At 43.6% G+C, this 25,198-nt stretch overlaps 1 protein-coding gene across 1 annotated transcript in view; it reads right to left on the reverse strand.

The window, feature by feature from the left end:
* wwox (WW domain containing oxidoreductase) overlaps positions 1-25,198 on the reverse strand; it is a 133,539-nt gene that overhangs the window by 65,659 nt on the left and 42,682 nt on the right. Inside the window, exons 8-9 of the mRNA XM_063479853.1 lie at positions 24,452-24,637; positions 21,984-22,248 (exon numbers count right to left, since the gene is read on the reverse strand). Coding sequence (XP_063335923.1) covers positions 21,984-22,248; positions 24,452-24,637 — 451 coding nt within the window. The remainder of the gene's footprint in view (positions 1-21,983; positions 22,249-24,451; positions 24,638-25,198) is intronic.

Genomic DNA, 25,198 nt, shown 5'->3' on the forward strand with positions numbered 1-25,198 from the left:
GCACACATATATTCATAAGGTATTATGCAGAATAACAGTTTTATGGATTTTAAATGGCATTCATTTACGAACAGTGTGGCTAGCCATCACATGGAAAGGCGATTTAATTCCCTCTTAATGTAGATCAGTCTTCTAGGGTGAGATGCAGAGGGAGGTCCGGGACATTAGAGAAGTGGAATCTGTCTTCAGCTACTGATTAAACATTGGGCCAGGGTGAAGGAATAGAAAGGGATTGCATCAACTGGGACAGATACACAAATGTATAATGGAACCATCACATGAAGGCTTTGCCGCCGTTAATATCTTTTGAGAGCGACTGCTCCAGATAACGAGAAGCTTCCTTCATCCAAGTTTGTTTGTTTCTTTTACCTGAAGATTTTTTAGAGCAGCGCTCTGTTTATTACACTCAGAGAACCAAACTTCACACAACCACACTGAGAACCCCAGCAGATCCTCCACAGCCGGAGAGATGACTTTCTATAGTCTGTGCACGCTCCGGTGTGTGTGTATGTATGTGTGTGACAGGTTTATAGGAGTCATTTATCCTGCTCAGCGGGCTAGTGTAGTGCGGAATGGTGGCCTGAGTGCCAGGCGTAGCTTATTGTTGTGTAGCCTTTATGGGCTACATTAAGTACAGCTGAGTGAGAGGGAAACATACAGTACAATACCCTGAGCTCACACATGTCATACACACAGAGATTAAGTACCTCCCTGGGCCCAGGGCAGGCCTACATTCACTCAGCACAAGACCCTGGCACACTCACTCCAACTGCAGATGTGTTTGAAGGCATGCATGTGTGTTTGAGAACGTGCACTGCCACTGAACCCCAAGATCATGTAAGGAGGAGACATGACAGGAAATGAATCTGTTTTCATACTAAAGATGCAGAAGTGAATTAGCATGACATTTCTTGAAGTTCTCCGAGGCACTGATCACATCACCTTAACTTTCTTCCTTTTTTTAAACTCCTCATCAAACTTTGAACGTTTCTTTTTTGTATAGTAAATATGACTGCAGGTTCTATGCATGCTGTTTTTTAAGGTTCCAGAGAACATTGAAATAAAGGTTATGGCTCTCCCACCAGTCATTTAGATAGGTGCTGGGTCTTGTTAGCCAAAATAAGCACCTGGAGGCATTAGTGAGATGGCTGCAGAGTGGCATGAGCTGCTTCTAGAAGGACTTAGCTGAAACTAATTAGAGAAAAGTTAAAGGAAACATTCAATCAGCATTTGAAGGACTGACAAAAAGGTGACGCACTGAAACAAGATCGCATATTTCACTTCTGAATCACTTATTAATATTTGGCTGATTTTTCTCTAAAATGGATGAGGGAATATTTCAGTTTGAGGCACTACAATCCAAACTGTGAGAGATGAGATTAGGTCATTAAAGGCCCTCTTTTTCCCACGTCATTGATCACTTTGAGCAATAAAAACAAAATGGATTACACATCACCGCCGTACTGCTTTTTCTTGGCTTTGTTAATAAAAAAAAGAAAAACCAGAGAGAGAAATATGTGTACTCACTCACACACACAAACACATATGCACACTTGCTCTCAGACACACTGGCACAGACAAACGGGTCCAACAATCAGGCGATTTGAAAAGCAGCTTTATTCTCTCACTTACCCACTTATAACGCCCCCCGACTTGCGTGTCTGCTTTTTTGAAAGCTTCATAAGCGTCGCCTCTTCAACTGTGTTCCACAGTGTAAAAATAGAGGCCATTATATTGCCTAATGCTTACCTGCCAGCCCTCTACGCTCCCCCCACCCCTGTACACGAAGGCTTTTACATGATGAGGTGGCTGACATGTTCCACACACACCATCCATTACCATATGTACACTGGATGAGACTCAGCCTGCGCAACTTATACTAATGCATGTTTGGTATGCCCTGTGGGGGTGGGAGACACACGCGCATATGTACACACACTCACACACACATAACACTGCTTGAACAAAAAGATGTGCAAACTCTCTCCCATACAAATATTATGGCAGCATTGTGATATGGCACTTGTATTAACAGCAGGATGCTTTTAAAGTAAATAAAAACATTATAGCCGTCTCTCTAGTGGAGGCAAGGTCCAGCTTCTCAGGTGTGTGCGCGTGTGTGTGCATGTGTGTAAGTGAGGCTGAAAGAGGGGGGCAAACCTCTGTGCTGGGGTGGTGGTTCCTCTCTAATTGCCCCTCTAGGTGCCTGTGTGCTGGAGAGCAGAACTGAGGGTAAACACAGATCTAGAGATGATTAATAGCCAGAGGTCAGGGTGGAGCAAAAAAAAAAAAAAAGAAGGCAGAGAGACTGAGACCTCACTCCAGCCTACCTGGACACAATAACTCACTTAAGGCCAGGATATCCTTACTTTTTTCAATAGTACATCTGTACATGTACACACACATAAAAACCAAAACCGATCTACTGAATCCGGATTCCACTCAGTGGAACAGTTCAATTTAGACAGTAGATAAACAAAGGAGTTGTACAGCAGGTCAATCAGGGGTGAGGGTGAAAGGTAAAGTTGAAGGGTGAAGGTCAAAATGTCCACGGCAGAAGTCCTTAACAAGCGATAATCAATACGTGACCGGGACGATTTGACCGGCGCCTCGTTTCTGCTTCATACCTATGCATCTGTAGGTGGTCTTGCAAACATTTTACACTGTAGCACAGAGAGACGCATCCTGCTTCTATTACTGGCCCACTTTGTCTTCTCTGTCCCTTGACAAACGCACACGCACAGTTTTCTTCCCTACAGTACGTCCCATGCACACATTTCTATCTGTCGCACCAATCTTCACACACACACACAAACACACACAGAGCACATCCACAGTTGAATGGAGTCAGGTTGGGCGGCCCTTCATTCTTCATGCAAACGGTAATTTAGTGAGACTGCCTATTGATTGAGCGCCGCTTGTCTCCCAAACAATGCCACTTCAATCAGCGGCCCGTCGGGGAGGGGGAGGTGGGTTGGGGGACAGGGAGGAGATGGAGGGGGGGGGGTGGAGGGGGGAGAGAAGGGAGGGCTGCCGATAGCTGCAGTGACTGATTTAAGAGATGGATAAAAAGCAGATACGTCCCCCGCCCCTGTACTGATTAATGACAGTGGCCAGAGCAGCCCTGGACTATGCATCATGATTTAACCACCAGCCCCTCATCTAAAGATTAGCGTGCACGCAAACACACACACATACTGTAAAAGCACCCGCATACACAGCGTGTACTGTACCTCACAGAAAGACGAGACATGGAAGGTGCGAGAGGGGAAAAAAGGGAAGTGAAGCAGTGAGAAAGATGAGTGAAAGGTGGATGCTAAGGTGGGTGCAAGGAGGATTACGCTGATTTTGTTTTAGTGAACCATTTCAGTCCAGAACACAGAGCATATGGGTAGGTGCAAAGCCACACACATGGTCACATATCAGTAACCACTTAGCATCTTGAAACCCAAAACATTCAGCTTTAAGCAGTAAGGACCAGGAAGACGTGATAATCCACATAATTTTCATACACTGTGCCTTGTACAGCTAAAACTTGGTAGACAGACTCCTATTCTAAGTCGTACAGATGTCTAGTCAAAAATGCTGAAAAATTAGAACCGAATGAGATTAAATGAAAAGTAGAACATGCTTCATCTTGTGGTAATGCACACAAACAACTGTCCAACTTAATAAAATTAAAGGAAAAATGTAAACTGTTTTTTTTTTTTTTAAACAGCATCAATGATGTATGATTTTATGGTTTTTTAAAAAATGACAAAGTGCCACATTTGTTCGGAGACAGTAAGGTGAGCTGGAAACAAGAGGTCTCTCTCAGTCTAATGCAAATCTCAGTCCTAATTTGGCTCTTCACCAGATTCAGCAGAGTGTAGCCAAACAGCTACGCAAATGGACACCATAAATCTGCCTCAACTCCAACATTAATTTACCCAGAAGCGCAGCATCATGTAGGTGTGGCTTGTAGTGTGATGTTACTACCAAGTAGGCGTGTCCTGTAGTAGGCGTGTCTTGTAGTTGTGCAGCTAGAGACTGTTGATACAGAAAGCACTTACTACAGTTCAGCTGTACTCTCACCTTGTACCTTCTCCAGCCTCTTAAAACTCGTAGCCTAATCAAACCAGAGTCCGTGTGCACAAAACGCAGAGTACAATGCTAAGTTGTGCAAAGGGAAACACTGACTCTGGTCCATTAGTTGTGTTGGATGCTGGGGAAGAGGGTTGGAGCCCCTCCCTGCGGCTGCTAAAATATTCATCAGACTCCCTGAGAGCATGTCTGCTAATAGTTACACATGGAGCAGGAGAAAGAAGTGAGAAGGAGGAGGAGGCGGCGAGGGGTAGGCACAAGGCAAGAGGAGGAGAAATTGGGGAGATGAGCGATGCTCCCTGTGTGCATGTCAGCTAATAGTCAAACATGAAGAGCTGGGAGGGAGGGGAAAAAAAGCAGGAGAAGAAATAGGAGGAAGTGAAGTGAGGGGCTGTTTAAATACTCTGTGGCTGAAGTCACAGGGGATGGACCATGTAGAAAAGCAAAAGTGAAGGGACAAGAGAGGAACAGGAGGAAGGGAGGGAGAGAAGTGGAACAAAGAGAAAGGGAACAAGAGATAAAGATTGAGAGGGAGTAATCGGTCCTTTTCTTCCTCCACTGCCATCACTTGCCCCTCCGAGCTGCATTCCAGATTGATTAAAAGCTCCTCTTGTAATTGTCAGATCTTGTAGGAACCATCTCTGTGTTTGAGGAGTGAGTGGGGGGGAGGTTTAGTGTGTGAGCAGGGCAGAAGAGAAACCCAATTTCAATCACGTCAACCAGTGTAACAGTAGTCACTTCAATAGCCACCAGTCGCTATCGCATCAATCAGAAACTCCCCTACTTAAACAAAAATATATGTTGTTTTGTCTTTATGGACAGCAGCCCAGGTAGCTCAGTCCTGCATTTGCATCCTTCTGAATGAAAAATGCGCATGTGTGTACGTGGATAAAAACACACACACAGCTCTCTTACACACACACACACACACACACACACACACACACACACACACACGAGTCATTTCTCTAGTCATTAAAATGAGAAACAGCCGATGGTGTAGGAGCTGTTGAAATACCATTAAGAAATGGAGATAAATGCAGTGGATCCCGGCCTACTACAGCAGCCTCACTACAGTAAATCAGACAGTGACGAATATTACACGGGCCACGCTGCGTGCATATGAACACACAAATGCACACACAGACAATGCACACGTGCACTCGTGGGTTTACACACAGCCATCCACACACAAACTGCACAAACAATCTGTGAGGCACCTTGCAAAAAGAAAAAAAAAAAGCCCTTTCGGTGGATTAACGAGTAATTATCCTAATTAAATGTTTCCTGATCACCCGTTATGATATATGGATGATTATTATGTTCAGAGATGATTAAATGATAGTATAACAGAGGAGTCTGATATCATTTCAAAGAATTAATGAGCGTTTGTACAGAGGAACCATGTGGAAGTAAGGCGCAAATTAAATATTGGATTAACTTAGATTGAATCAATTCAAGACTAATTGTGAGCCGCAATAATAACAAACTTTCTGCCATTTAATCACAGGTGAAGAGTTATGTTTCTACTTTTTTTAATTATTTAAATATAGAACAAACTGAAGAGCCCAAAACATTATTTTTTTAATTCGTTTTAAAATGCAGTCAGTGGCATCGGGTTAAAAACTACTAGATATTATACAGGTCTTTTGTCTGACCTGTATAATTTTTTTTATGTGTGTGTTTGTGCCCTAAAAGGTGAACTTACAAGCAGAGAGAGGGAGAAAAAAAAAACAGCTTCTTCTGATCTTCTTGAGACATAACTGCTCTTATGACAAGTTGATTGTGTCACTTAGCCTAAAGTAAACCAATAAATGAGGCTAACCTCGAAACAGAGGGCCATTGCTTATTTAAAAGCTCATTGATTAACAGTTGTGATTATCGATCACACCATGTGGTCCAGACAGAATTGACACATCTGATATGTCAGACATACAGAGAGAAAGGCTGGTCGGTCGCTGGATGCGACGGCCACGACGATATGAGCGCACGCTACTCCTCTTCTCCATCACGTTCTAACTCGAAGAGATTATTTGGAGTCTCAACTTAATATCCGCGGAATATTTGAACCGCTTCAATATTGGGCACTGACCCTGTGTTTCTCGCTCTAGCGTCTGATTCACTTTTCCCATACAGCCGGTGCAGAGCAGTTGCATGTGAAGGAGATAGTACGCAGTAATATTCAATTATTGTATGCACGGCGTCCCCGTCCCACCCTAAATTGATTTCTTTCAGAACGGGAGGCATCGCTCAGCACTGACACACAGCCATGTTTCCCCCATCTACATCCCACGCAAATTACTCCTCCATCTGCTCTCCCTCTCTGCGTCGTGCATTTACCCCCTCACCTCTCCTCTCCTCTCCTCTTTCCTCTCCTCCTCCCCTCTTCCTCCTCTCTTCTCTTCTTTCCTCTCGTCTCATCATCTCCTCATCTTCTCCTCTTCCCTGTCAGGACCGCGCCGCTATCGGCGGTTGACACAGGCCCCAGCTCCCATACAGTACGTTTAATCTGCCTTTAATCTCTTTGCAGTGTAATGGGAAATGGTTTTGTGTTTTATTATTTGATTGAAGCCACGAGCCCACCCCTCACCACCGCGGGACACTGTGTTTAGGAGTGGGAGGTGTTTTCAATTTTTGCCCTCGCTCAAATTATCTTCTATCAAAGAATTCGTATCAGTAATATCATTCTACATATTAACAGGCTGTTTGTAAGTGGCCTAATAGGAGGAGGAGAAGAGTGAGGAAAGAAAAATCAAGCCAGAGAGAAAAATGAAAGAGGCTTCCAATCGGAGAAAACATTACTCTGGATTACACGCAGGCTGAAAATGTCAACATTTTTATTGTCGCAGTCGAGAAACGATTAAAGCGAGAGTTGCTCATCTGCAAAAAGAGTGTCTTTTATTTTTATTTTTTGTCATCTGGAGGTAGCTCACTGTAGTTGTGAAAGTTTTCTCCCATCAGGTTATACCATCATCATAAAGACCTAAACAACTGTACCTTTAATAAAGCCACACAGAGAGGGAGCAGGTCTAATCAATACTTCATATAGCGGGGATTATTGTTTGTTCAGCGTTGACATAGATTCAAAACATCTAGGCTCAATAGTCATGTAAAGCTAGAATTGATTTGTTCATAAAAGCAGTGAAATTTTTTAAGTTGGTGTCACATTTATGATTTTCTTTTCTTCTTTTTTTTCCAGCGTCATATTTTTTGTTTTTGTTTTTTTCCTCCATACATTTTAAAAGAACGGGCCTGCTGTTAACGCTGAATGGCATTTATAGTCTATGATGGCTAAAATCAACAAAGAAATCTGAACATACAAATAAATGCACGCATACACATGCACAGGTATTCACAGACACACACACACACAGCCTCCTCTCTCTCCTTTTCTAATTAAAGGGACCTCTCTGCCCTGGGTGTGTGTGTGATATTGACACTTAGCTCCGTACAATAAACTTTATTGGCAAGCCCTGCTTGATTACAGCACTAAACTAGAATAACAAGGAATATGGGAGGAGGGAACGTGGATTATATACTAAACAGACATTAGCAGCCTCTATTCCAATATCTGGTGCATTTTAATAGGAAGCTCTGAAAGGCCTCTCTTTCTCTCTCTCGCTGTTGGAAGCAGGAATGAGCTCGAGCTCGGCACAAATAAAGAATGACATGGGTGAAATACAGTAAAGGTAGAAAAATACGAAGAGAGGAAAGGAGAGATATATATTGAATGATGGGGGGAAGGAAAGAGAGATAGATTTTCCGTCATTAATGATCTATGGAAAAATACTCTGTCTATTTTCAGATATACTGTTAATGGCTGCTTGCTGCCATTAAAATCGTTGCCGTCCTGAATTCAGCTATTCAAATATTGGCTGCTGCTTCATCTAATATTCATCTACTGGAGGTCAATGGCAGCAGTGGCATGCTTAATTTGTATACATAAATTAAGGGTGGATACTAAGAGTTTAGATTGGTCAAAAACAGAGTTTATATGTGATTACACCTTCAAATTTTCAGCATTACAAGTCACTTCTATTGTCTTTACATTCAGACACTATCTGCAGACAGAACTGTGTAATTTACTTTAAGAAATATTCATTTGCATGCAGACAGAAACTAGGATTTTTGTTTCCTCTTAGCCCTGGTGAAAGAAAACAAGTGACTCTGCAATTATTTCTCAACACTGGTGTCTCCAACAATACCTGCAGGCAAAGACTTCACAGAGGCTTCCTCATCCTGGACATTAAATTACCAGCTCAAGTGCTGAATCAATTAGGCTGCATCGGCATGCGAAGCAGAAGGTGGTGTCTTGGTTTTTTTGGGGTGCATGCCTCATTTCGGGTATTTTCAGGTAAACAGGCACTGAGCTCTCTGTCAGTAGTAACAGTACTGACCCCAGATCACCTGCAAAGATTACCGCAAGTAAAAACCATCCTGTTATTATCAGAAAGTACAACACAATATAAATATATATGTGTTTTTTAATAAATGTGCATGAGAGCCCATGACAGCAGAGTTGCGTTTGCAAATGAACCGCAGATGTAACAATCACTGATCAGGCTTCTCTGCTCAGTCAGTTGAACTACAATGACCCCTACTGGCCTAAAATGGTACTGGGTCAGTGGAATCTTCACAAAGAGCCTGTGTGGAACTTATGGTGTTGCAATAGTTTGGGACCTTTAAAGCAAATAAATACACAAGAATGGTGAGGACCTTAAAACAAAAAAAGTTATCATGTTATCCCTCTGTGATGTATATCCTGCATATTCTCCTTCAAACTTCACACCACCAGTCATTCTTTTTCTTGCTTTTTTTTTTTTTTTACCTCATTTCCTCCCCCATTCGCTTCAATCATCTCCTCCCAAATCAAACCTTCTCATCTTCCCCTTTTTCCCTCTTGAGGCCTTGGCACCCTTGGCAGGGTCTCTCCCACTGGGTGTGTTGGCAGAGAACCTGTCTCTGATTCACCCACAGCGTGCCCTCTGGCTTACCAGGCTGGCACAAGGACGCAAAGCAGAGCTGAGAGAGGAGGGCAGGGCGGTAAGCAAGGAGCTCTCAATTGATAGAGCCATTTATTACAGAGAAAAGATGGCGCGGCATTAGTTAAGTTATTTAAGGTGCAGACGGTGGATTTAGGCCTTTGGTTTCTGTGAGCACGGCAGAAAATGTGAGGTTGGAGCGGCAGGAAAGACTGCCGCTTGCCTGTGTGTCTGGAGAAGAACACCAGAGAAAGAGAGAGAGACACACATGCAGTCTCACCTTGAAGAACCACTGACCCCACACACCTTTATTGCATCGCCAATTAGAAGTGAGGGAGGGAGGAAGGGAGAGTTACAAAAAGGGAGAGGTGGAAAGAGTGAAAGAAAGAGGGGGAGAGATGTATTTCATAAATGTAGTTCCATAAAGAGCACTGACCCAAATGGCATTCAGTAATTCTTCCCTGTGCCAGAGGAGGCTGGATAATCAGAAACTTCATCAAGCTCGCCCCTTCCTTCCCTCTTTCCCTGCGTCTGCAACACCTCCTACTGTCCCACCCTCAGCTGGAACCTCTTAAACAAAAATCGTGAGTAATATAACTGAATAACGTATACGGTGCATCCAGAGCACGCATCAAAGAACATCCCTCTATCCCCCGCCCCCCTTCATCACTTCATTTTAATTAAACAAGTTTCCTCCACTCGCCATCTCTCATCTCTTTGATCTGTTCCCATCCAACTCGCTGGAAAAGAATCAGTCCGACTCCACTTTGAGGAAGTTGTACGTGTTTGATTGCGGCAGCACAGCGTTGATTCAAGCTACACCAAAAGGCATCAGAGCACTTACCAAAAAAGAAAAAAAGTTACAGAAAACATAAAGAAACAGTCCGTTTGTCAAACACTCCACTATAACTACATCCCCCTTTTAGTCCATATGGGTTTACAAATAAAAGCTGAACAAATCCCTTTTTGAAAATGTTCAATAAATTCATATCTGTCTTCATGACACTGACTGCAATACATATCAAATCTGTCACCGCTGCACTGAGATGGATGTGGGAGGACAGAAATCTGAAAGAAAACAACACAATTAAAGTGTGTCTCAAGCAGCAAGGTCCCATTGATCTATCTGCTCTCTTTTCCAATGCACTATGGACTTAACATGGACTTATTCTTTCTTAAACACAACTGGGACCACTCCCTCCCCCCTGGTGTGCAGGGCTCACACAATGCTTCAAAAGAACATTTTGTTTATATGTTCAATACCAAAACATCAATAAAGTTATCCATTCATTAATTTCCTATTCAATACAAATTTAATGCAGAACCACGGAGTAGCCAGCTCATATCCAATAAGGACATCTATCCCCGATCACTCAGCCCGGTGCTTCACATCCCACACGCACAGGCACGCACGCACACACACACACACATCAATAGGGCTGTCCCTAAAACAGCTATTCCTCACTGACTGACTCAATACTGTAGACAGGGGTGTGGAAGAAGGAAAACAGCACAAAACAGGAGGAAGGGAGTGGAAAAAAGAGGAGGACTTAGTGTATGATTACTTACAAACAACTTGCCAAGGTGAAAGAATAATAACTGAAGGCTGCATAGAGCCAACAGAGAGAATTTCTCATTTTAGTTTACTGTGTATGCATTTGCAAAGTGTGGCTTGGTCACACCTAAACGTGGAACCAGAGGTGGGAGAAGTGTGCACAAAATAAGGTAAGAGTGGAAACACTGAAATATAAAGTATATAAATATAAAGTAGTTCTAAGGTCAGTGAATCCCAGGAAGGCGGCAGGTCCTGATGGAATACATGGAAAGGTTCTCAGAGCATGTGCTGACGAACTGACCGGAGTCTTCACTAAAATCTTCAACCTTTCCTTGTCATTAAACACCGTCCCGCCCTGCCTCAAAACCTCCACCATCATCCCCATCGCCAAAAAGACAGCTGTGGTCAGCCCAAATGACTACAGGCCTGTTGCACTTACACCTGTAGTGATGAAGTGCTTTGAGAGACTGGTCTGTCAGCACATCAGGGCCAGTCTGCCTCCCACTTTGGACCCCCACCAATTTGCCTACAGGACAAATCGATCCACCGAGGACGCTATCACCATAGCGCTCCACACTGCGCTGAGTCACCTGGAGCACCGAGGAAGCTATGTGAGAATGCTCTTCCTGGACTTCAGCTCAGCATTTAATCATATCATCCCGGAGATCCTGGTCCAGAAACTGTCTCACCTGGGACTCTCCACCCCCATCTGCCTCTGGATCAAGGACTTCCTGACAAATAGACCACAGTCTGTCAGACTCGGCCCACACCTGTCCAGCACCATCACACTCAGCACCGGGTCTCCACAAGGATGTGTTCTGAGTCCCCTCCTGTTTACACTCTACACATCCGACTGCTCCCCTACCCATCTCTCAAACACCATCATAAAGTTTGCGGATGACACCACCGTGGTTGGACTCATCTCAAGGGGGGATGAGTCGGACTACAGAGATGAGGTCAACAGACTGACTGAGTGGTGTTCAGTTAATAACCTCCAACTGAACACCACGAAAACTAAAGAACTTATCTTCGACTTCAGGAAGGGCAGAGCAGACCCGGCCCCACTGTACATTCACGGGAGCTGTGTGGAGAGGGTGCACTCCATGAGGTTTCTGGGCGTGCAGATCTCTGATGATCTCTCCTGGACTGCAAATACCACGGCGGTGGTAAAAAAGGCCCAGCAGCGTCTCCACTTTCTGAGAGTGCTCAGGAGGAACAACCTGGAGGAGAGGCTGCTGGTGACATTCTACAGAGCCACCATAGAGAGCATCCTAACGTACAGCATAACAACATGGTATGCAGGGTGCTCAGCTGCAGACAGGAAAGCACTGCAGAGGGTCATCAACACAGCCCAGAAGATCACTGGCTGCTCTCTGCCCAGCCTGGAGGTCATTGCAAACTCTCGGTACCTCAGCAGAGCTGGCAATATCATCAAGGACCATTCTCACCCCAGCAATCAACTGTTTGAACTATTACCATCAGGCCGACGGTACAGGTCACATAAAACCAGGACAAACAGATTCAGGGATAGCTTCTTTCCCAGAGCTATCACCGTAGTAAATAAGCACAAAAACAACTGAAACTGCTTAGCTACACTATACTGTCACCGTCAATTATTATGCTGCTATTCTTACTGTCATTATATTAATGCTGCTATCCTGTATATATTGTACTTACTATTGTTTGTTTTATTGTACCTTTTATATTTTACATTTATATTTATTATTGTATTTTTGCACCAAGGGAGTGGCACTCCAATTTCGTTGTACCCTGTACAATGACAATAAAGGCTATTCTATTCTATTCTATTCTATTCTATTTAAAGATTTACTCACCATACTGTCTCAAAAGTACTCAATGTGCAGCAGAAGTGTCCCTGTCAGGGTTATGATTTTATATTTTATATTAGTGGATGTTTCAACAGTTGGGAATGAAGTTGATGAAGGACAAGGGAAGTGTAGGCTTTGGAAAGATACTAACACTCTTCGTCTGTGTTTAAACCTAGCGACCCATGGCCACATTAGCAAAGAGAGTAAAAACATCCGTATATCTGAGCAAACTCTTTTTGGGTAATATAGGCACCAAGGGAGTCTTTACTGTGGGTCTTTAAATATTGTAGAGGTACAATGCTAAATCAGCGGGGTACTCTTTAACCACCTGAATGCTGCTGAGCAATTTAATCCTGGCAATTTATCACATTTTATTTACTAATCATTTGTTTTGTGTGTAAAAAGCTAAATTTTCAGCATAACTTGCTTCTCTAGTAGCTGTCAGAGCTGTATAAAACAGTATGCCACAGACAGTAAAATATAAGACCGAACTAAAGAGTACACATGTTCAGTGGTTAAGGAGGAGTATACTACGCAGCTACAACATTAAACCCACTGACGAGTGACGGCAAGTAAACCTGTCCCTCTAGTTCTTGATGAGAAATCCCGGGACTCTGGCATTCATATGGATTTTACTTTGACACAGTGCAGCAAACTACACATCATAGCAGACCCGACAACCCCACTACCCCCTCCCCCCGAGGCAGCAGTACTCCCTTACTACAGCAGCAGCCTCCCCAAACACAACACCTGCCCTGCAAAAGCTGTGGAGGAAGGGCTCGAGGAAAACGACAAAGAGCCCAAGGCATTGACCCTGCCTCCAAACTCTCCAGGTCCCAAACCAACAGCACCACTGTGCAATGCGCTGGAAGAAGCCCAATCTACGGAAGCCTGCTTGTGATTCCCTCAGCAACAGCATGATAAACCAATAGTTAGACCTGTTGTAGCTTGCACTGTTTCAAGCTCATTCATGTTAACTTTTGAGATCAGTGTTCCAACAGTAATGTGCTCGATGATACAATCTATAGCTCTCTGTTGCATGTGATTAGGAAATGCATGGAAATGCGCAGTATTGAATATGATACAGGTAGTGAACCCATCTGAATCGCGCCTCCCATAACCCTAACATAATACATATCAGATGGAGCTGTGAGCTGCATGTGCTTTTAACACGTTAGAGCTGGCCACATGACACGAGAGCCAGGGTCCACGGGTCAAGTAGAGTCAAACCAGGTAGGCGACTGGCTGATCAGGTCTGAGTGTAATGACTAATCAATGGTTGAATGCATTAGCCTAATCTAATGGGCCAGGTGGGAGAGGACAACGGTAGACGCATGGAACTCGTGATTGAGCACAACATGCAACAGCAGTGCAATCAATAGCATATAGAGTGGTCTAACCCCGGTGTGTGTGGTGGCGGCGACGGTGGGAGAGGAGGGCGTCCAACCACAGGCATTTAGGATGCGCTCTATACGTGTGCGAGCGTAAATATGTATGGTTGGTTGATTCCTTTTGGACAAAAAAGGAACCGAGCTGTGTTAGTCTGACTGAGTGGATTATGATATGATCTGAGGGAAATCAGAGCTCCCATTTTTGGCCAGCACCTCACACACCTGAGTGAGTAGACACTGTTTGTTTCTACTCTGCACAGAAAAAGAGAGCAAAAAATGAGACCACACTAGAAACGGTGAAAAAAATAACTAAAAGACTGACACGGAAGAAAGGCTCCTCCTTCTGTGTTTTACCCAATCTTCCACACCTCTCATTTATAGCATATTAGCCTGCTTGACACTAGTCGGTACATTGAATGCAGTGACTAAAAAGGTGACAAAACACTGATCAATGCATGAGGAGATCAACCATGAAGGGATCCACTATGAAAAGAACAAAAAGGAAGACAGGAAGAAAGAGAATGCAAGAGAGAGAGAGAGAGAGAGAGATGACAACTTAGGAACAAGAGCCAGTCAGAGCAGAGGACAGGTCTGGGTCAATACTCGCACCACATACTGCTGACACTGCACCACTCAACACGCGCACACATGCATCCCACACAAACACGCACATTGTCACAGACAGACAGACAGACATCAGACCAATCAGTCAGCCGGTGTCAATATTTCAAGAGGAAGACGGAGAAAAGAAGAGTGTGAAGGTATGCGCCTGTACAAAAGACAAAGTCAGACATGCCGGATATCCACTGCGTTCAAGGACATTTAACAGAGTGAACTAAGTCACTGTGAGCCCCGTCCACCTTTCTTACAGCTGTCTATATTTTAAGAGAAAACAGCAGACCCAGTATTTAAAGGGTCAGTTCACCCAAAAATTTAATAAAACAGTTTCATTTAAATTCTCAGCTGTTTCCAGGCACATGCCTTGTTATGGTTCTAACTTAAAATTTTAATACAAATCAAGTTGAACTTAACTTTTTCCTTTTTCTTTTCTTTTTTTTTTTTTTTACATCATGTTTTGATTTTTTTCAAATAATATTTACCAGCTGATCAATCAAACTAGCAGAAAACTAATTAGAAAATATCTAAATCAGTTAAGTTAACAGCAAGCAGTCGCTCAATCTTCAATGTGACTATTTCATGGCTTTCTTCCCAGATAGCAATTTTTTTTTTCGGATGACTGGAGAACACAAAACATTTGAAGACATCACATTTATCTCAGTCTTTTATTTATTTACATTTTTCCATTTCATAGACCATATGACTATGCGGTTGATTTAAGGATAATCATCAGATTCCCCAATAATGAAAGAAATAATAATGAGCTGAAGCCTTTACCTCATTGCACATGTAGCACACATATAGAAAACATCAAAAAATATATTTTAATGTGATGGATTAGTCATCCAAAACTCCTATTTGCTGCATCCTGTTAGATCACTTTTGGGTTTTTTTTTTGTTTATTTGGTCATGTGCTTTAGCTTTTTAGTATGTGCCCATGTGTTTGAGCGTGCGTGCGTGCGTGCGTGCGTGCGTGCGTGCGCGTGTGTTTATCGCAAAAGAGAGGTCTCTCCATCTTTGAAATGAATTAGCGTGTGGTGCCTTATTGAGTGAGGTGCAGTGTTTAAGTGAAACTGATGAGAGATGTGTGAGCAGCGAGGACTGGGCTATAAGTATGTGACTGAGGTCACAGGTTAATCCCTATTGATTTACTCCACCGTCTGCATATAGCAGCTTGGGAAGACAAGAAAGGGGAGGCCTGCCTTACCAGCTACCACACAGAACAAATGCAGTATTTAAAAAAAAACAAACAAAAAAAAAAACATCTCACACCTGCACCTCTGCACACATGTTAAGTGGGGTAAAGACAAGAAAATTAAGCATCATTTAATCCCTATAAAGTTAGTCAAACGCCCTCTACATGGGCCGACTGCATGCAGATCATGACCTTCTAAATAAGCATCAATGAGCAATATGATCATTGATTCAATTAAAACATGCTCACATCCTTGTTTTATTTTTTTTAAACAAAATAAATAAAAACAAAATATGCATGTTTGCAATGCATGTATTTGTTATATAAAGAGAAGCAGATTTTTTTGCTTTAATCTGGAGAGCAGGTGAACTCACGGCGACCCCAGGCAGAGACCGCCGGGCCCGAGTACGTTTGAAAAGAAACCAGAATGAAACCTAAACAGAGCTGTATTTACAGTACAAACAGCATCCTCACAATCTCATCCCACAGAAGGACAGGTGAAATATTACATTAATATGAACAACTATTAATAATAACGCCCCCCCACCCCCTCCTCCTGCACCACCTCTTGCCCCATCACTCCTTCTCTCTCTCTCTCTCTCTCCGCCTCTAATCCTATCATGCGGGCAATAAGTGTATGCACCATGAGCACATTTAATTTCTGCGGTTGGTTTTCAGCGAGCCCAGAGGTGAGCCTTAATAAGGATCAATGGCACTTTATCTGGGACAGCACCCACTTCACAGCATGCAAATTACACAGCAACCCTTAAAAAAAGAAATGGATTTAATTAAAAAATGTAGAACCACGGGCTCTGGAAATTCAATTAAAGGATTTATGCAAAGGTTGGCTAGCTTTTTGTGTTGCAGTTCCTGCTTATATAATGAGCTTTTCATATTAAAAATCAATAGGTAATCTGGGCTAGGGGATCGGCTGCTTATGTACATTTTTGAAATCAATTTGAAAAATAGTCCATCAGCTCTGTGTGACAACAAAGAAGGGAGGGAGTGGTGCGTGCATGTGTGTGTGTGTGTGTGTGTGTGTGTCTCAAGTTGTGAGGGTCAGCAGCAGGAAAACGGTACCAGTGGATGCGTGAGAAAGAGGTGATAGGTTACATCTCTCCTCTCTGAGGGTTACAGGAGAAAAGCTCTGAAGCTCTAAAGCTATGAGAGACCAAGGGTGAAGGAGGCAATGTGGAAGAGTAGAGGGTAAGTGAGTAAGGATGTCTCTCTGGCCAGGTCACTTTCTGGCTCTTTGGCCTGTTCTGATCCCTTCTATTAGAGAGAGTGTCCCTTGGCAGTCAGGGTCTAGCTGGTTCTGACCTGTAGCTCTGGGGTAATTTAGCCCAGCCCCAACTCAGGCTCAGCCCCGACTCAGACAACCCCAGCTGGGGAGCCGTCCTAATGGTCTCCCTGAGGTGTCTGGAGCTGGAGAAGCAGAGGATGTGGTTGATTCTTTAAATGATGTTTCTTCACAAACAAATCTTAGCCAGTCACAGAAACACGTCTTATAAAGAGGTACATGCAGAACTCATGCACGCAAAAAAAAAGTGACAATCTTTTGCAGACTTAAGCTTTTTTTTGTTTGTTTCATTGTTGAAAAATTACTTCTTTTCTTCTTAAACTTCTTCTGTTTTCAACAGGGATATTGTTCATCCTTCCTTCACACTCATGTTGTATAACTGTACACAGGCATGAGGGGTGAATGACTGACTGCATACAGCAGCAGACTGTCAGCATTTGATTGGTTCTTTATTGATCCAGACACGCTTTCCATCACATCAACTCATCCACAATAAACCATTTACACAGTTTCCCTGTGCAATGGAGCACATAACCAGGCCTCAGGCCATCTCTGTGCACCCACTGTGCGTGCGTGCGTGTGTGTGTGTGTGTGTGTGTGTGTGTGTGTGTGTGTGTGTCTGAGCATTTGTGTGTTTTCTTTAATGAAATGGTATCTCCATGGCCAATAATCCCAGTAACAGGATTGGGCAGAACACACATGTCAATACAGGCAAATAGGATTGTATGCTTTTATCATGCCACACCAACACATCTTGTTTCTCACTGCCTGCTGATGTCTCTCTCTACGTAGTGCAGCCGCACAGCAGGATACGTCTCGCAGGAATATCACATTGATTATATCTAGTACTTCAAAAATGGTCTAAAACATGGCCTCTAAAGGAAATCTGAATCATGACAGAGCGTGTGAACCTCATGCCAGTTGGCATAATATGTAATATTCTTTCTACCCCACTAAAGAGAAACCTACACAGTGTTTCCAGTCAGGCTGGAGCTGACCCCCTCCTGTGTAGCCCCTAATCATCCAAGAGGACTCTATTACAACGGCCTGGCAGCTCATCTAACCTCACAGTGAAGAAGGGTGGGGGGGCGGGCGAGGAGATTGGGACCTCTGCTCCTCTTTCTTTCCACATGGTTGAGCAACACACACACATACACACAGGCTTCCTAGGTGTACAGCAAAGCTGCCCGCCTCTTTCGGCTACACCAGATAGGAGATGGAGCATCTGACCTTATGTCTGGCTGCAGGAGAGAAACTGATACCGAAGTAACAGTGCCTGCTGTACTCACACATAGCACCAACCAGCCATTCTACGATGTGTCTGCTAAATGGTAATGCTGATGTCTCTCTTGCAGGATTTGTCTCTTGGGTTAACCCCCAAGCTGCAGGATTGAGCTCCTGGTCACATTAGGCAAGGCTCAGTTGAGAAGGAGGCAACGCCAGTCCCACATCTCGTGCCTGAACCACTGACTGCTGGTGCCTGGTCAAAAGTTCAGCCTGTGCATATGTAAAAAGGTGGCTGGGTGCCCGAGGCAGGATCTTGGGTAAAATAATCATGCAAAAACGCTAAGAAGCATGGGACTAGGCGTGAGCGCTGATGAAACCAGCCTCTGGGAGAATCGAGGCGTCTGATTGGACCAGTAGAGCCTCTTAAGCCTGTGCCCACAACACCCCTCCCTTCTCTTTATCCATTATAGTGGATGATGTACTGGAGCCACTGCCCACACACTGGTCTCCATTCAGCTCAGCACTGTCTCTGCCTATAGTTAAGGTATATATTTGATGGGTATAGGCTGAGCCCAGCTGCTCAGAGCCTGAGGGTATACCGATCTTGAGGGAGCAATCAGTCAGTCAACAAAATGTCACAGGGTCAGCGATCCAGCATGACAGGACGGTGACAACTTCACAAAGGTTACAGCCAAATTAATAACTGCAACAGTCACTGAAATTCATTATGTGCTGTTTAAAAGTGTGCCCAGAGTTCAGATTCAAAGGAAACCATCTACAATCTAGAAAGACCCACAAATCATACAATGTTTGATCAAATAAATCGACCAAGATCTGCGTCAATCAAACTTTTCTGCATTAAATTGCTCTAACTAAATCACTTGATAGCAGATGTTTTTTTGCCTCTCTCGCTCTCTCTTAGGTCTCTCTCTCTGTCACACACACATATACACACACACACACAACTTCAGGCCAGATCATTTGGTGCTGATAATCACACCAAAGGACACAGGCAAAACTCCCACACTAAACACGCTGAATTAAAGAAACAGGAGTTACAGGCCTGGTTGCACAATCTCTGATAAGTAGATCAAGGCACAGGGAGGGGAACATGATGTTAGTGAGAGATAGTTTGGCTGATTAAAATGTCATGGCTCTTTATAGATGTCTTTCTCAACTCAGCAAAATGGAATCAGTTCTGTGCATCAATAGCAGAGTGGGCTGGGGCTCCCTGCTAATAGAGAAGTTTCTTTCTCTTAAGTTCAAACCACAACACAAGGAATGCAAAAGCGAGGAAGTCACACATGTTTCGATTAGACGTGACCAAAGTACGGCAACAAGAAAAGACACAAAAAAAGCGTGCAAGTTAAAAGATAACATAAAAGAGCAGGAAACAATTAATAAGGGGCGAAAACATGGGTGTGATTAAATGACCAACCACGGCACATATAGCCCTACATGACATTTGATCACCTTTACAATAGCAGTCAAATTAATGACTTAGGACCACATGTAGCTCCAGGTGTTCCAGCCGTCTCTGTGTTGCGAATTCATGCGTGTGCTTGTCCATGTGTGTCTGTTCGTGTTGAAAAGCTCTATTTTACCCCACCTGTGCTCCTATAAATCAAACCTGTGCTTTAAATGAGGGGCTGGTTATTTGCGCAAGAACACACATGGGGGCTTTGTGATTGTTTTTTGGAGTCAACATTCTGCTTATGTTTGCATCCCAGAACAATCTCCATGGATCCCGCAAGCGTACGCAAGCAATTAAAGCGATAGCATCTTCATATCCCTGCAACCAATAACTGAAATAATATCACTGTTTTATTAAGCCCTTAATGTGGGGGCAGAAGGAGTGAGGAGTGGGATTTTAAAGAGGATACACTTTCAGGGGCCTTATCAAGCCCAGATTTAAATAAGAGCAAATGCTCAGCTTAGGGGTGCGTCTGTGTATCTGTGTGAGTCTGTGCGTAAGGCTGTGTGTCTGCGTGTGGCCTTTATCAGACATGAGTTTTAGCTAATCGCTGTGTCAGCACACCAGAATTTAATTACTAGCTCTACCTTTGTCCTTTAATATTTACTAACATCTACACTTCATTAAATTAATGACATGTAAAATTTAAAAAAAAGAAAAAGAAATCCCTCTGCTAATTGGTTATGTGTGCTTGCTCCTAAAATCCTTAAGATACATGAAAAAATACACAGAGGTATCATCCAGGCTAGGGTAGCGCGCCAAATAATGTGATTAGAAGGAATGTTGGACAAACTTTGGCTTTTAAGAATGAAACACGGGACGAAGCTATTAAAAAATTAATTCTAAAATAAAGAGACGGGACGCAAAAGACTGCTTTGTGACAGAAAAAGTCAAACTGAGGAAATATTCAGCCTGGCATTTTGCAAAAAGGTGCTGAGGAGCCGTTCCTCTCATCTCTCATCCTATGTCAAATAGCAGAGAGACAAATGACGGCCTGAGGCCTTGCGTCTGTCAAACATGATGGATCAGAACAACGCTTCACTAAAACTCCACCACGCTGCCTTTCAACATCACATTTTCACTTCAGTGCAAACACTAAATTGATAAAGTATGAAGAACAGCTAATGGAAAGATGTAATAGTCAAACTAAAGCATATATTAGGAGGCTATGGAGCCTAAAGGGTAGAGTGCTGCTATCCATTGAAAAGTCTTAGAGAGCACAGGACACAATATGGACTGAAATAAATCACGGTGCTGGATTTTATCGTTCATATCTAAAGCGTGTGAGGACGTTAACCTCAGGCACCTTATATCATCTCATGCGCACACACACACATGCTATTAAAACGTTCCCACACATACAAATCATGCAGATGCTTACACATTCACAACAGTTGGTGTCTGAGCCACAATGGAAAGGTTAAACCCTTCACGGGAGTTTAGCTGTAAGTTGTCCGATATCTTATGATCCAACCAGATGCCACAGCGGATGCTGTATGCATGTGTGTATAGCTGAAGTAGTGCTGGGCAGCTTCATTAATGTAATCCCCAAAAAAGACACTGTATCACAAAAGTGCTGAGCCAAACTCAAAATCCTTCCTTAATGCCATCCTTCCAAAACTGGGTAGGAGTTCTCAGATCAGCCACAACTCAGGTACAGATGCTAGAGGTTCTCCTATACTGTGCGCTTGTGTCTGTAAAACAGCAGTGGCCTTGCAATGGCACCCCACACAAAACTATACCCATCCAAAATATACTGATTGGTCGGCGAAACTTAAATCACTGCAACAACAAAGAGCTGCCACATCCGCCTTCAGTAAAAATGTATTAGGTACAGAACTTTTTTTATTTTAGTACTTAACTGCATAGGAGCTAGGGCTGGGATTAGGCATTAACAGCAGCCTATAATAGTCGCGGTTCTCTGGAATAGAGTACTGAGAGGATAGAAAACTGTCTTTCAGGGTTAAACAAACAGTGCCATGCAGAAGAGGAAAACAAACCACAAATATCTCTCTATCTATTAAACCCAGACTCTTTCCCTGAGCCTTCAGCAGATCTACCCCTCTCCATCCTGTTCCTGTCCTCTCTCCCAGAAATGTGCCAAGACAAATACGCCAGCTCTGTAAGCGCTATATGAGAGTCACAAATTCACAGACTGGCTTTGCATTTAGAAAAATATAACTAGCTGCAGAATTATTCCAGCGCAATGAAAAGTAATGTCAAATGTTAACCAGTCGAGCGTTTCAGCGAGCCTTCAGGCAGGCTGAGCTACAGCCTGCGCACTCATGAGGTGATATAACACTTTCTCCAAGCTTCTTCTCTCGCTTACCATAGACTTTGTGAAAGGTCTGGCCAGCGTGAAGAGAAAGGTCATCAGCCACCAGCTCCGGTGTATGGAGGTGTACATCATGTTCCCAGGATGCAATGCGTTGGAGGTGACACCATAAGGCGAAAGCCGCCGGTGGAGCTCGTTGCTGAAGAGGATGTTGCAGAGTTTGGCGCGGTTGTAAGCCAGCATGGACCAATAGTCCTTCTTTGAGGGGGACAGCAGCGCCAGGTCCACTTTGCCACATGAGTCTAGGAGGTCTGTGAACCTGAAAGATAGTTTGCATTAAGAGTAGTTAGTGTGAGTCTGCCTCGGCCTGCGCGTAGGCTTTCCGCCGGCAGATGTGTGGCGCTTTCTGCATACAAATCAAAGACGTGACATGATGTTCTTTAATTGCCTGCGACAGAGCTGTTAAAATCCAGATGTTTGACAAGGCCCCTTAAACATTACACTACTCGTGTTATTACACGCTCACACAAAAATCTCAATACACGAAAACGACACTGTGTATTTATGCGTCTGTGTGTGTACGTATGTGTGAGAGGCGCGGGATGAGGCTCCAAACCAGCGGAACACATCCTACATATTAATCCAGTCATTAGAAAACAACCAATCAAAATGTCACCTGGTTTCCTTGTTGTGATTTTACAAGCTCGCTGCCTCTTGTTTACTGTCGCCTTCCGCAACATCCTTGCTTGGCTAAATTACAACATCTGCAGGCTTTTCATTTCATGTGCTGCAACTTCGTAACTACTTCAGCAAGTAGAGGTTAATAAATCAATTGCCTCGACGCTAAAGCCTTTTTTTTTTTGTAAATCAAAATTTGTTTGCACGACAAGCCGAAGCTGTGCCTCGTTACAATTGAATGAGGTCTCGCAGCGATATTAATGTAGAGATTTTGGTTTTCAAACATGCCGTTTACTGTCCCTGAGCAGCAGCTTAGATATTTCAGAGGTAATTTCATTAAGGATATGATCTCTCGTTTGACCAGATCTGATGCAGTACTAGAGTAAAGTAAACCTGTATTGGGTCAATTCCACAGTAAGCCCCTGTGGTGGAAACTGATAAAGTGTCCAGCCATTACTCCTGCGTCCATCTTTTCCATTCCTGTCCCTTATAGGTCACTGCTTTACCAAGCGGACAAGGGGCTTAGGGAATACAATATACTGCCAGGTCATGGGTCACCCACTGCCTGTGAGGGGAGGCTAAGTAAGTAAACAGGAAATCAGCGGAAAGTGAAAATAACACAAGCAAAAAAGGGAGGGACTTCAGTGGATGTAATATAGGTCTGGAATGAGGTGGACAGAATGGAAGATGCAATATGAGATATTGTCTACTTTTGCTCCTTTATTCCTTCTCTCTAGTCTATGTTAGTGTGTAACTGACTCTCTCTGGTTCTGCTTTAGCCTGCTTTGAAGGGGTTAAAGCCACTGCTGATTGTTGAGGACAGAAGGAGAGAGGCCGTGGTTGGGAGGCAGAAAAGGAGAGCAAACTGTAGGGTGAAGAGTAAGGAGAATACCTGTGCATTCTTAGCACTGCATCTTCCTTATTCTAACCCGACAGTTTTTACAAAATCAAAACTTGCCTGTACTCACTTTTCTTACTGCTTAAACAAGTTTCGCGTCAATCACATGTCAATATTCCCTTCACGGCAACCTTTCCTTCCATGAGCTTTTCCTACTCCGTTTTCCTCCGACTTTTCCTACAGCTTGTAATAGCAAAGTGACCCCAAGTGAATCTGAGTGTCAAACCATCCCCTCTGCTGCTCCTGCCCAATCATGCATGGCAGCCTGTATAACATAACTCATATGAGGGCCCCTGTAATAGTGCTGCTGTTTGATCTGCTAGAATAACTCTGCGTATGTTCGCGTTGTCTCAGGTCACTCTGCCGAGCTCCAATCAATCACTGCTTGGCCGTCTGACTGACTGAAGCCACGATCAATGCTGCACACAGACAGGGACTGGCTCTAAATTACATGGCTTGGGGCCTGGGCTTACAGATTACTGCAAGACTCTGCGCTTGTCTGCTGCATAACAGAAAAACTTGAGCCTTTGGAGTTCCTTGAGAAAAAAAATGGAGGAAAGGGCTGAGTCAGGGGGGTCAGACATAAAAGAGCAGATACTTGATCAAAGTAAATTTTAGCTGATAAGGCCATCCATCATGCTGATGATACGTTTAATTCACAGTGACAGCATGCGGAAAGGAATGAGTTTGAGTGAGTGAGGCTGTCATGTTTGACAATACGCATAAAGTCTTATCTGTCAACTCGTCGAGAAAACTAGCCAGTGCAGCGGCTTTAAGTGCACGACTGGCGATGAACTCCTGAAGACTAGACAGGCTAGTTCTGGGCAATTATCAGCGTGACTTTAATATGGAAAGACCTCACTGATACAGGTAGCAACCTCTCGACAAACAATCAAACATATTTATACTCACTAACACAAAACTAGTCAATCTTCCTTTTCTTTACCTATGTGACTCAGAGGAAACCACCACAACACGTGCTGGGGCTGAACGACGCAGCACGTCTTGTAGACATTGCACTAGCAGGAAGTGACCCAGATGGCAGATCTGGAAGGTGGACTCCAGGTTGTCTTCAGTCAGCATATAGGGCTGAGTGCACACTGCTGCGTTACACACCAGAATGTGCAGCGGCCTATGGGAGGAAGAAAGCAGAAAAACAAAACATGTTTGACTGATTGTGAAGTGAAAACAAACGGCCAAAGAAAAGGATTTCCTACCATATCAGGATGAAGAAGATGTAATGAGAGACAGAGGGAGGATTTTTTTAAAAAAAGAGGAGAATTAGAGAAAAATGAAAGCAGAGAGAGGAAACGGGGTGTCTTATTCCAGAGTGCGGTAGACTTTAGAGGTCTACAGAGACAGAGCATCAGTAATGCTGATATGATACAGAGGTTTCCAGTGCAACTCCCTATGGCTACACAGCTACTGTAGATACCGAATACAGCTGGCTGGGATCCAAGAGCAACACCACAATGAAAAGCAATCTCAAACAGTTTCAACACACAGGGGTGGTGAAAGTAATGGATGTTGATACTGGCTCTGTGGAAGCACTTTGAGTAACCAAACCTACCAACACATCGACTCAGAAAGGCCAAGCAGAAGAAAACAGATCAAAGAAAAAGCACGCGCTAAGTCATGGAATAAAAAAGGAGCTGGCATTATTAAAAAGGTCCAGTGAGAAAGCATATGTTTT

Source organism: Pelmatolapia mariae, linkage group LG7 (genome assembly GCF_036321145.2).
Source record: "Pelmatolapia mariae isolate MD_Pm_ZW linkage group LG7, Pm_UMD_F_2, whole genome shotgun sequence".
Lineage (NCBI taxonomy): Eukaryota > Metazoa > Chordata > Actinopteri > Cichliformes > Cichlidae > Pelmatolapia > Pelmatolapia mariae.